This window comes from Pelecanus crispus, chromosome 5 (assembly GCF_030463565.1).
Source record: "Pelecanus crispus isolate bPelCri1 chromosome 5, bPelCri1.pri, whole genome shotgun sequence".
Classification (NCBI taxonomy): Eukaryota; Metazoa; Chordata; class Aves; order Pelecaniformes; family Pelecanidae; genus Pelecanus; species Pelecanus crispus.
Window position 1 is genome coordinate 79035513 of NC_134647.1, and position 13942 is coordinate 79049454.

General features: G+C 34.6%; 1 protein-coding gene across 1 annotated transcript in view; it reads right to left on the minus strand.

Moving 5' to 3' along the window:
* Nucleotides 1-1128: 1128 nt before the first annotated feature.
* Nucleotides 1129-13942, minus strand: part of HFM1 (helicase for meiosis 1) — a 38205-nt gene continuing 25391 nt past the window's right edge. Inside the window, exons 25-38 of the mRNA XM_075711060.1 lie at nt 11210-11295; nt 10128-10211; nt 8916-9073; nt 8098-8201; nt 7417-7572; nt 6904-6999; nt 6371-6489; nt 5447-5529; nt 5170-5279; nt 2905-3003; nt 2385-2445; nt 2014-2119; nt 1463-1620; nt 1129-1195 (exon numbers count right to left, since the gene is read on the minus strand). Of these exons, the coding sequence (XP_075567175.1) occupies nt 1129-1195; nt 1463-1620; nt 2014-2119; nt 2385-2445; nt 2905-3003; nt 5170-5279; nt 5447-5529; nt 6371-6489; nt 6904-6999; nt 7417-7572; nt 8098-8201; nt 8916-9073; nt 10128-10211; nt 11210-11295 (1487 nt within the window). The remainder of the gene's footprint in view (nt 1196-1462; nt 1621-2013; nt 2120-2384; nt 2446-2904; nt 3004-5169; nt 5280-5446; nt 5530-6370; nt 6490-6903; nt 7000-7416; nt 7573-8097; nt 8202-8915; nt 9074-10127; nt 10212-11209; nt 11296-13942) is intronic.

Below are 13942 nucleotides of genomic sequence, written 5' to 3' on the forward strand. Positions count from 1 at the left end.
CCTGCTGGAATTTGCACAGTCAAAAACATATCTAGTGGCAAGCGCTGAGGCTGCTTGTGCCAAGCCATTCTTTCATATGGAGAAAGAGTTATACTAGAAAGCGAGTCAAAAGTGTAAGGAAACACTGGAGTCAAATACAAATGTTACTAGCTGAGAAAAACAGAACCAGGTAGTGCAGCAAAACATGGTTGTGTTTGGTTGCACCACAAACAATGTTGCAAGAACAGACAGCTAAGGTTCCATGTGGGATTGTAACATTTTAATTCCACATATTTTGAATAATTAACAGTGAAAATTAAACATTCTCTTGGATCTTAGGCAATATCATGTATTTTTTCAACTATTGAACTTGCAAGGTCTACTGTTCAACACTAGAGCTACAAGAAGATAGCCAAATCCAATCCTTGGTTGCCTAAATCTGTACTGGGACGCATAAATGTCCATTTTATGACCTTGGGTGTCAAAGTGAACAGCCAAACACAACTTCAGAATATTGTTTACAGACATTTTACAACTGGTTTGTTGAGAGTCTGGAAACACATCTGCTTGAAGGAAGCTGCACCTTATTATTAACGAGTTGAAAGCACTGTCAAAAGGAATATGGTCTATAATAACCTACCATTCTATTACTTTTACTTGTAAATCTAATTATTTTACAAAATCAGTGCTATGAAAAAGTCAGCATTAGAGAAACTGAAAGACAAAACCAAAAAGCACTAAGAAATTTCTGAGGAAAGGGCCTTTCACCCATTTAAAGAGTACTTGTGAGCAGGCCATGTAATAAACAGCTTGCTTTCCCTCACGTGGTTTTTACCTTATCTATAAAAGCACCCTCAGTTTGAGAACTATTCTCCTTTGACCCATTCCAGTATTTTTATTTGTAATCCTGCAAACAGCAAGGTCAACAAACAAATATTTAAGGACTTTTCAAAATAAGGTAACATACCTAAAATTCCATAAATTAGACATCAATTTTGTTATTATCTACTCTATGCAGCAATCCAGATATTGGTAAATAGGTATACAACAGAAATCAAATTCTTTCAACTGGATTTGTAAAAACAACTCTGTAAAAACAACTCACACTTCTTTTTCCCCAGCACTTACAACGCGTTTTGTTTATATGTTTTACAAAATGCCATCAAATATTCCAAGGAAGGGCTTGACATCATTGATTTCATCATCAAGAAGGTATCTAATGAAGATTAAGCAAACAAAAAATTAAATTAGGTATAGTACATCAAAACCTATGAAATCGGGAACACTATACAAAGTATCGTCAAGAGATACCAAGACAAGCAAAATAATTTTAAAGTCTTTTCCTTTCTAAGAAAAGTTAATTGCTACTATTATTGTGAAAATTCATCTGTTTAAAATGAATGTTATAAATTAACATACTGCCTAAAAGGACTAAGCACTGGAACACTGAGGCAACAGAAAAACATACACAACTTTTTATTACCTGGGATCCACTACTTCTTCCTGTCCTTTTGTGAAAATAAAAAAATCCTCTTTCCTAGCTAATTTAGAAGAGTCTGACATTATTTCTGAGATTGAAGAACACTCTATGTTTTTCAGCTCTTGTGAAGGATTTGAATGTTTTTTTTCTTGAAAACTGAACTGCAATGTAAATGTTAAAAAGTGTATGTGGTTACAATAACTAACCAAAAGAGAAACTGCCAGATTATTGTGGTATGTAGTACAGATATTTATATTGGCATTATGGTATTTGACAAAGATGAAGCACATGATAAATATAATTATAAACTTGGATGACTTGCAGAATCAAATCAAATTGAGTAAATAGTTTTGAAGTCATGCTACAGACAGTAAATTCAAGTCCTAGTTCTTTGTATCATGAATATCACACTGAACACAGGATGCATGTGTGTTTGGACAACATGGAGAAGTTCAGAAATTCAGTATGTCCAAACTGATTCCTTAGGTAAATATATTTACACATGAAATACTCTTAATTATAGGAAATTATGTTATCAAAATATTTTTACTCACCGTATTTGTATTTCCACTCTGTACAGGTAAATTCACTTTTGACATGCTGTTAACCACAGAAACAACTGAGTTCTGAATATTGGTCTCATGTGATAATGTGCATGAACTGAAAATATCAAGTTGAATAATTTAAGTATTTTTACAGAAGCGCAAAATGATTTACTTTTCAGTTCAGGTTTTTCTGTCTCTTTCCCTCCACACTTTAAAAAAAAAAACACACCACCAAACAACATTTCATACCTTTTAAAAGTTGAAATTTCACTCACTTTTATGAGTGAACAACCTTCTATACATTTAATTATACAGATACATGTGAAATACAGACAATATTTTTAACTGAATAAAATTGTAATAAATTATATAATGCCTACTCTTTTGAAATGTCATTTGTGGCTTTGCTTCTTGTATACTGGCCAAGTGGTTCACACTCATCTGGAACTTGCAGGCAGATATTTCCATGTTCTATGCAAGAATAAAAGTTTTTAAAACTGCGTCACAAAACAGTCAAAAGCCCTTGTAAATCTTTTAGGTAATACGATAAATGGTTTGAAAATTATTCAAATATCTTAACACTTGAAATGTTTCTTCTGTGGGTTTTGGGCTAGTGTAAAGATAAGCAGAGGTAAGCAGTCAGATAAATTAACAAATACGCAGCTGCAGGCCATCCAAAAAATTTTTAATCCTGACTTTTGTCGACTCTCCCTTCTGTATTAGATTTGTCTCAATATAGGTGACATTCAAGGCAGAGTAATAAACCTCGCAGTCAAGTCAATTAATCAAAAAATTTCAGGTAGTACTATTCACTGTGTACTATAATAAATTATTCTCAAATAATAGCCTGTAAAATAATTTGTACATAAGAAACGAAGAATTTTGTTGAAATAACCTTACCTAATTCTCTACTGGCAAAGCTGCTAGCAAATACTAATTTCTCATCATCAATATCATCCCAAACATCATCTCTCAGTTCAAAGTCCACATCCAAAGCATCTGAAAAACAAGATCTGCTTTTATCTGTATCAGTCAAGGTATGCACTAAAGATTCTTTAACGTTTTTTTTAAGCCATTGTCTCTTGGCTCTTCTCACTCACAACCACGGAATGTTTCCAAAAGAAAGCTGCAATGCATTTGTAATGGACAAGTACAACAAAAACTGTTCTATGTTTTACGACCAGTTGTTCTACCTATTGAAAGGAGGATTGTCACATACGCACTTTTTCCTCAGTGTTATTTTGGGAAAAGTTATCCTCAGTGTCGATTCTAGAAAAACAGGCCTTATAAAAATCACTGCACTTTCATTCTTTCCCTTTGTCAGAAGCATTGTTTAATTTCAAATTTAACACTTTTAATTCAGTCCTTTCTTCTCTCCACAGTTTTCCGAAACAGTCTGAATGCTGTCTGCCATCCATCTAATGCCTAAGAACTAGCCATGACAAACACATTTTCAAGCATTGTTGTTAAAATTCTTAACTAAAATGTGACAGTTAATGTTTTAGAATACTTTTTTTCTGGTGCAAAGGTGACTTTCCTGTTTCCTCTCTTACTCTCTTTCCCTTTTTTTTGTTGTATTCTCTCTTTTCATCACCAGTCCCACGCTCTCTGCTGATTTTTTTTCATCTCTCTCCTGCCATACTACCCTTCAGCATCAGACAGTGCTGGAATCTTGATTCTGTTGTCATGGCCCTAATATGCCTAAGAAACCCTGATCTGGGTCTCCCTTTCAACAGAGGGGGAGAAGGACAGGCTCAAATCAAAAATCCTGTTCCACAGACACTAGTAACACCAGGAAGGCACTGCTATTGTAATTCCGGATGTGCACAGTCAGCACAGTGCATTATTGCACAGACACACAGACTTGGAATAAATTATAGTTTAGGTTACTACAATTTCACAGTATATTCTTAATTACCTATATTTTTTTTAATGGAATGGAAAGATACTGTATTACAGATGCAGCTAACCCTATAAAAATAATGAACTGATGCCTTACTTCATTAGAACTATTTCTGGTGCATTTTTTTAAATGCAGCCAGCCCAATCAATATGGCTAAGTTACCTTTTCTACTATTATTCAACTGAGGTGGTTTTTAGTCAGCAATATCTACTACGTCCCCTTGATCCTGTTATGACTTGCCTGAAGATGTACTTGAGCATGGACTATAGCTATACTGGAATATCCATCTGTCCTCCCATGACTTTATTCTTTTAACACAATCATATCATACACTAACTGCCCGCCCCCCCTGCAACTGATGACAGGGCTATGCAACAGTCTTCCGTCTTAAGACTAGATAACAACTATAGCAGGTAAATTTGTATGGCAGGAAAACACGAAACATTAATTTGAAGTAATAGGATTACAATCCCATCGTCAAAATATTAAGTAAAAATGAAATTATGCGGTATAGCTGCCAACGCTTAGGGCAATATGAACTGAAAGATGTTTCAATTCATTTCAGCACAGCGCTTCTTATATGTCTGAGTATGATCTAAACATTGGAGCTGCTACTTATTAACAAAATTAATCAAAACCTGATTCACATCAATCTACTGTCACCAAATACAATGGCAAAAGGCATGCAGCGAGGAGAACATCATAGTTAGATACCAATAATGAAGACTCATCATTTAACAACAAATGTAAAAACTTTCCAGTGGAAGAGAAACAGAAAGAGGAAATTTTTTTTCCAGATAGAGATGCTTTACTAGTTACGAACTCAGTTACTGAATAGTCACATTTTGTCAACTACCAAACAAAAGCTCGCATTTCATTAACATCTTCCAGCAGAAAGGGAAAAGAAGAAAATGTGTAGATATAGGGGTAAAATACCTCCTGTATTACAAGCAGCTTCAGTGGAAATAAACTACAGTCATACCTTTCAGGAATTATTTATAGATTTTGACCCTCATGCATTTGACCCTCATTTGATTTAGTCATTACGGTTTTATTTAAAGGTACATTTAGATGCTTACATCTACATTAGAAATTCTTACTGTTCCAGAAAGCAAGCCAGTTAAGGCCACCATATTTCCCTATGTATCAGTGTTTTATAATGCTATACTGGTTGCTGTAATGATTTCAGCAAGTTTGAGTTTACAAGTATATTCAAATCAAAACAGTGAAAATCGTCATTTCAAACATTAACAATAACTTACCACTCTTCCCGTAACTCCAGGATTGCAGTTGTCTCTGAGATCCTCCTAAGCTATTAACATTATCTACCTGGTCCACTGAAGGTGATAAAGATGACTGTTTATTACTAGACCTATTAAAAACAAACAAACAAACAAAAACCCCAATCAGTGATGTGTTGGTAAAACAGTTGCAGAAAGTTGCAAAATAATTTTATTGAAAAAACCATTTAGTTGTTACAACTTAACAAACTTTCTAAAATAAGACAGATTTCTTTTTTATTACTTAGATTCTCAGTACCTTGGCAATGCCGGCAACGAAGATTTAGGTGTAAAAACAAATTGACTGAGATCCACGTTTGGAGCTTGATTTAACATCTGCATCTAAAGAAAGCAGATTATTGTCACTGATAAGATAGAGACATATTGAAAACTATTGGTTTTTAACAATCTTAATGACACCATTAATAACTGTATCAAGTTAGCCTAATTTTTAAAGATCATATATAAAACCTTTCTGATGTCTGCTTATCTAACGTAATCAGTTAAAAAAGTTTTAATTACATGCTTCTAGTGGAGTTATCCAAGTACCCTGGCAGTCAGACTGGTTATCACTAACTCTCATCTGTATTACCAATAGGCTAAATCATTCTCTATTGCAAACAAGCAAACAAAACTCTGCGGAGGAAATAAAACGCTCCAATAAATTGCATTTTTTCTGCAGAAAGAACTAGTTTAGTACTACATTCAAAGGGATAAAGTATAAGCCATGAAATCTTTCAGAGGTTAAAAACTGACATGGCTGCTTTTCTTATAAGCAAGTAGATCTACCTGTCAATGCAAAAAGATCTCTTAGTAGCATTATTCTGATAAATAGCACTATTTGTTTTCATTCAGGTCATATTTCGCCAAAACCAAGTCACAGTACCTTCCAATGATGCCTCTGTACCTCACCCACCACAATCTATCAAATGCCATAAAAATAAAAACAAAGAGTACATGCACAGAAGTGGATCACTGGAAGCATTCCAAACAGCAGCAGAACCTCTCAAATATTCCTGGACCTTTGGTACCTTTGTATTTCTTTGCTTTTTGCATTCCACACAGAAAAGACAAAACTTGAATGTTTATATATAGTTATAAAATTCTTTCTGCAAACAAATACATAAAAATACATAGTAGATTAAAATAAATCTAGTCAACAGCTGACTGTATTCAAATGAACCTTTAACCGTTTTACTGGGGGTACAGATGAAATTGAGTTCCTGCTCCTTAAATCGGCTAGGTACGAAGAAAACTTTGAATCTTCATTCATCTCAGACTTTGGAGGTACTCCAGTTTTACCTGAGAAAAGGAATTAAAATAATCTTCAGATTAGTTTGGAAGGGATAAACCCTAATTCTTTCCAGATCAATGGAAACTTTGCTACTAAGCTTAGTACCTTTTATTAAAAGATCCTAAAAGATTTAACTAATTAAAAGATTTACATAAATACTGGTGTGTTAAAAGAGTAACAAGCTTGACATTGCTCTTAAATCGTACACTAGATGTTCTGAAAAATATTATTAATCATTGCAGTGTCTATAAAGGTGTTACTGACAAAGCTTTTTATCACTGCTTTTATAATAGCAACATGATAACAACAACTCTTGCCTGACTGTCTTGCTTACATTGCTTCTGTTAATGTAGCTACCGGTATAAATGAAGCTATTCTATTTGTCTAAAAGTAACAGAAATAGTAGATTTAATGAAACTCACAGCAGTCATGTCCACACACATCTTTATTTTTACAGCGATGGTTGCATTCTCTGTTTCCATGTTTCTTGTAGGTAATCTCTTGTTTAGATCTGGCTCCTAGGTAAGTATAATACAGAAATGCTCATTTTTTATTTCATATGTATTGTTGAGAGAGTACTTCATGCAGTAAAAGGCAGGCTAGAAGTAATTTGGGTCACTAGAATTTTGTTGCCTTCAACAAAACTTTCGGCTGCTCCAACAATGTAATTGGAAATAAATTAATCAATACCACTGAAAAAGAGAGGCACTACTACATTCCCAAATTCAAGCAGTAAAACACCCATGATTTTTCTTGTTTTCAAATTCAAAGAATTGCACTGTAGTACTTGACAATTGGAAGCAGCGGCATTGTATTTTTATTATACTTGAGAAAGGAACACTATGGATAAATAAAGATGTAGCTTTCCACTGAAAGCAAAATTCAATTTTCTGTTGACTTTGGTATTAACCAGATGTTGTGATCTGACCGTCTACCTGTATCTACTTTTGCTGCTGGCAGACTTTGTGGTGAGCCATAATACATACCAAGCGAAGACTCAGCTTTCAGTTTTTGATTTGTAACCACTTTACTTCCCACTGTTTTTGCTGTTAAGTAAAAGGCTGTATATGCTTGCTGTATATCAAGGCCAACTTTGAAAAAAAGACAAAAATATTTAAAAAATTGACACTGAAGGGACCAATGTTTAAATCTACACACATTAAGGTACTAGGTTTTCCACTGTAGAAATTTCTTGCTACTGGAGATGAATCCATACCTAGTATTTTTTTTATCACAATACAAAACCTAACCATTCACAAAGACAGCTCTTCCCAGCACAAATAACCTATCAAGCTGATAGGTTATCCCTACTGAAAGTTAATTCAACTTGAAGGCAAAGGGCAAAAGAGAATCCTATTCTGTATCAACAGAGCACAATACTATCACCTAGTAACAGTTTTGATGTTTCCCAGTTCATTAATATGCTAGTAAATGAAACAAACAGATACGTAATTAGGACTGTTAGGTAATACTCAACCCAGCAAAAAACACATCATAGAATTTTGTTTCCAGATCAGCTCATTTCATTATATTTTTAGCTTCATACAAAGTGTTTTAATAATTTATTCAAAATTCTTGCAGCTGTTTTTAAATTAAAAGCATACCAATCAACCTACCATAATCAGAACTAATTAAATTTATACTAATGTCCTCTGATTTAAGAGCTCTTTTCACTTCAATTTTCTTCGTCCAATTTCCAGTTTTCAGCAGCACAGAATCCCTGTAACGTATCAGTAAAGTTTTGTTAGACATGGACAATGAGAAGAAGACTGTATACTATGGCATCTGGAAACAAGCAAAAGAGCCTTTTTTTGGTCTTAGTTCTTAGACTTTGTTTGATAAGAGGCCTAAGAATAACCGTCCAGTAATACATGATTTATGGCCATAAGAGAGACAGGATCCTGCAGATCAGTTTCAGTCCTGCCGAAAGTGCCAGACTTTGTCCAGAACTCATGTAAGGGTCACACAGTTGGAAAAGATTTTGTTTCTCTTTTCCCATTTGCTCCAAGCGTATCTCAGCCAACAGGAGAATTTAAGTCCATCTCTGAGTGAAAAACAATTTTGACAAGATGATATAATTAAATAAGTATAGCTAATAAAAGTAAGCGACAACTTGAGAATGTATCTTTTTAATAGGTTATTTTACTTGTTTTATATTTATGTGGAAATTATTATGACTTCCATAACATGTCATCAGTGTTGTACAGATATTTACACATATTCTGTACTGACAAGCACACTGGCATGCTTTTGGGGGTTTTGAATCTTGTGCAGCATTTTAAATGACAACAGTGACTAGAAAATGCTGTAGGATAAATAATAATTTTGTACCATTTGGCATCAGTAGAAAGTATTGCAAAAACTGCAAGTCACAGAACGGATTAAAGCCGACACCCTTAAAAGATGCGAGGCAAAAAAACCTGATCATACATACATAATTTTCTGATTAAAAATGACTTGGTTGTCAGCATCTCCTATGACCAATGTAACATAGTGAAAGTCTGTCGCTGTTCTCTTTGTCTGCAGCTGCTCATAGTTTGTTAATTTGATGGTTACTAAGATTTCAGCTGATGTATCACTGTATTTTGGAAGCTAGAAAAAAATTATATAGAAGAAGACATAGCTGCTAAAATATGCAAAGTAAAATATATGCCCTTCCATAAATTTTTAACTGTTGATACAAGCACAAAAGCTCAATTCAAGCAATTTCAATTTGTGGTACAATTTTTATTTGTTGTTCTGAGACACTATTACGCAGTACTAACTTGGCCATAGCTGAATATGCTAAATTTGATTAAGTATTGAGAATAAAAGACAGTCTACATTAAGACCCTGAAAAATCCTCCTCTGTTCAATGCAAAGAGAAAGATGCAAGAAGAAAACTAGGTATATTTTGGCATCCCAACATTCTTCTATTTAGATATCTATAATTGTTAAATCTTTCTTCTGAGAATAACTTTAGAAATACTCATCTGGTATTATGGCAAATGAAAAACTAAAATGGAATGGATTGTTGTAACAATAGTCTTTCACACATTTATTGAGTTTTTAACTTCAAAGGTGTCTTCATTTGTACCAACTTCACGAGACACTTTAAGGCTTTTCGTATTTTGCATTTCAGAAAGGTAGAGCGGCCATGTGACCTGTTTAAAGCCAAAATGCATATCAGAACCTCAAAGCTCTTGATTGTGTGTGGAATTGCACCCTTCCTTTGAAAGGGTATCAGCTAGGTTAACGTAATAATTTACTGTTTGTCTGTATTCCTAAGCATGATGTAGAAAATAAGCACGAATTACTGCTTCTTCAGTAAGTTTTCTATGGATGTTTTTCTGTCTCTAGGGTTTATTTATATTCAAGACAGAAGAGACCTCTCAGACTCACATATAATGCTAGAATGTGGAATATACTGGTTTGCATCTGTAACAAAACGCTATGAGAGAGAGAGGGGCCACTGTGTCATACGGAACGTCTATCCCAAGGCTCTCCTTTGTTGTTTAAGGTTTGATTATACATGCTAAGGTGCAAGGAGGCCACAATATTGTGTAATCTTCTATCAGCAAAAGCTCAAAACTTCTTTAAGCCAGTATTTGCTCTTTCATTTAATAATATCAACATAAAATCATAAAATAAATAGAAAAGCATTTACCTGTTCAATGTCAAGTTCATATTTTGGAAGATGCAAAACAGATTCTTTTATCTGATTTCCAAAAGGAGGATGTCTGTTTAAAATCTGCAAAGATTTAATTTAATTTCTCATACATTCAGCTGATCAGAGATGCCAACAGAAATGTAAATCCAAGGAATCAAAGTCACCAGAGTAATTAAGCTATCAACAAAAGCCCTTATCACTCCTGGTTCTCTACTGTCAGTCATGCTCAGAATAGCAACACAACTAAAAGAAAATTCCTTCCAATACTTTTTCATGTTGCTACCACTTCTGTTCAGGTAACAGCCAATGAACTAGCCAGTGACCTCAAAGCCTGACTACTCAGGTTTTACGTGAGATGACTCTTCTATGTTGCCCTAGCTTTAGTCAAAACGGAACAAGTGACAGGAAAACTGCAAAAGGGGGGCAGAAAAAGAGAAATCAAATTGTTAAAGCCAAAACAGAAAAATGCAAGTAAGGTCAATTTACTTTAGAAAGCTGTTATATCTTCTAGAACACTGGAAGAAGTTTCCTCAGAAAAGAAGCCAAGAGCCAAAGAACTTGTCCTGGCGTAAAATCTAACTTCCCTAAAATAAGAAGTGCTTTATAGATGATTCCGAAGAATTTTATTCTATGACTATCTTTAACTAAAACTAGCAATAATGGCAATTCAGGATTCTCATCATTAACATACATTAAGAGAAATGGTAAATACATATTTCCCTTTTATATTTTTTCTAACACTCCTAAAACAGAAATGCATATTGTACTTTGTTTCAAACCATGTCAATCATTAAGTTCTACATATTTAAGCAACTGCTTTCCAAAACCAGCCAAATCAGTGAAATCATCCACACTGAATTTGCTAGAACAAAACATCATACACATTTTCAAGGAAAAATAGCAGTAGCCACATACAGTTTTTAATTCACTAGTATAAATGAATAAAACCACTTAAAACACTCAACCTTCCTGACAATCATATAGCAGATATATATTAACCATACCGCTTTTATTAGTAACAGCATTCATACTCCGTATTTTCCTTATCATATTTATCTGCATACAAAATAATAAATTACCAATTCAAGTTCCCTTGCATTTGTGTCTTCTATTTTTTTAAATGATGTCAGCCCAGCATGTATCATAGCATTTGACAGCGATACACCTGTGAAAAATTTACATGTTATGCTGTTAAATGGCAATCACCAATCTCAAATTGTTCTCAACAACTGCATTATAGCAAGTAAAACCAAAGCAGAAATCATTTAACAGTATGTTTGCCCCAGCTTTTTGCCCAGGAAATCACTAAATTTCAGTTGATTAAATATTTTAGTATTATTTAATTTCACTTATCCATTAGTAAAGAGAAAAAGAAATGCAATACAAATCAAACATGAAAACATTCAGTATTTCAATACTGACAATTTTTAGTTACATTTTCTAGAGTAAAACAGATTTTAGATCACTTCCTACAAGAGTCAAGAGATGTGTTCTGCATATATATGATGGAAAAAAAGCACATTGCACAGCACTCTGTCTCAGAAATTTTTTCCCTATCCAAGGAATTACTTAACTACGTTAAAGTCATAAGTCATAATTTTTTTGAGCAAGCTAATAATGAAATTCACTCAAAAAAAAATTATTATAATATTCTAGGAGTCTTTGCAGATTTAGCAAAAGATTTTCCCATGGCTTTATCTGCCACAAAAGCAGACTGGCAGAGAATTCCACATATAATCTTATTCCTCTTCACGATTCCCAGTTCTTTCAAACTTCCAGTGTGATTTAGAGTCATCACAGCATATGAAAAGGCATTTCCCTTACCTGGTACTACAGCCTACTACAATAAACTGCAGTAATTTTTGATAAAAGATAGTACCAAACACTTAGAACGAGTACATGGATTCTTCATATGTAATTCTGTAGAAACAGTAAGAGAAACCTGAAAATTAAGTTGGAAACCTCTCAAGAGACTCTTAGGTTGCTTCCTGGAAGATGTTACAGCCATCTTCTAAGAAAAGACTCATTTCAACTCAAGAATTTAATGCCTTAAAGAAACAGAAGACCTTTCGTCCTTTTAGGTACATCTGAACACCTTTTAGGTGTGACTTAGGGAAAGCATCTGCTACCATCTCCCCTCTCCTTTGCAGAAGCTCTGCAAACAGTCTTCAGACTCTCACTTACTACTTCTGCGGCTCCTTTAGTTAGTGCTGTTGCTTTGTTTCTTTGTCAGCAAAGCTGAAGACTAGTTCTTTTGTCCTAATTCCTAAAATGGCAGAAGTGTTTCCACCAGTGAAGAAAAGACAAGATATAAGTAAGACTTCTTCTCTTTGTCTTTATCTATTTCTGAGCAAGAAAAAAAGATGGAGGTGGAAATCAAACTGAACAAGTAGTAAAGGTGATAAAATCCTGTACGGCAACTGATCGTTATCTGTCTGTCAGAACAAGCAAACAGAAATTAAGCATACCATACAGCAACAAGAGGGAGCACCATTATTGGACAGGAGTAACAAATTGAGATAGTTGTAGAAATGCAGGAAGAATTCAACTGAATCCTCAATCTCAGTAAGGCCAAATGTCAGTTAAAGAACAGTCACTCTTATAAAGCAAATGCTGATTACGAAGGCTTCTTTAAGATTCAAAAAATAACATACTGAGCTAAGAGTTTAAAAATTAGGGATTTCTGAATGTTACATGGCATCAGTAAATTTCTGTGAGCTCAAACAATTCACTTAATTTCACAAAGACATAGAATAGGCTGAGCAGCCGTAGCATCACGAATCAGACAACATAATATAGGCACCAATTCAATATTTGATTCAGGAAGAGAGAGTGAACTGTCAGCAGACAGTTGAAAAGAACCCTGTGAGCAGAACAAATGGAACTCTGAAAGTTAGCAATTCTTTGTAACATATGCTGCAACAGCAATGACAGCATAGGAAAAAAAAAAAAAAACAAAAAAACCAGGACAGAGTTGTGTATATATAGCACTTCAGTTATTAAAAAACTAAAACTGACTTTATTCTATTGAATATAGTGTACAGGAAAGGATTTGTCTACACTGCAAGTGCCATGCTTATTCCGCTCATCCTCACCCTCCAGAAATGCTGAACATGAGGCAGACTCCTCAGATGACTGCGTGCACATCAGCACAGATCTAGACGCAGTGGAAATGGGTTCCCACCACGCTGTATTGTGCTGCGCACAAGCTAACAAGCCCTGTCCCTTGCTTTGAATCCACATGAATGAAGCAACAGAGCTTCTGCACCTGAGCCGGCAAGGCTGTAACGTACTGTACCATACGGATCTTCTGGCTTAGTTGGTCTCTAATTTGCAGATCTCTGTACTATGCTGTTCTGTACAGAGTAGATTATGTCTTTAAAGAAGAAATACAGAGAACACTGCAGTGAGTTCTGAAGGCCTGAAGGTATGGTAAGACCAGACATCAAAGCAGGAAGCTATACTATTACCTCAAACAAGTATAACTACATGTTCGTAATACAGAGGACTCCAAAATTTCTGAACTCCTCTTCAGATAATTATGACAAGCCTACTTCCAGCCAGAAGTTCATCCAGTAACAGGGTACAGTGACAGGAAGAAGATTATTAGAAGCTTGTGATCCTCATGTGTATAAGAGCCTCATGCACAGTAAATATATTTCTATTTCATGATTCCTATCCAGGTCAATGTAAATTAAACAGCTTTCATGCACATGAGTAACAGGACCTACAGTGACAGCTGACTGGAAAGGAAGGCACAGCCTAGTCGGAGATATGCAATCACACAAATGCGGAATATGCCCAAGATACTG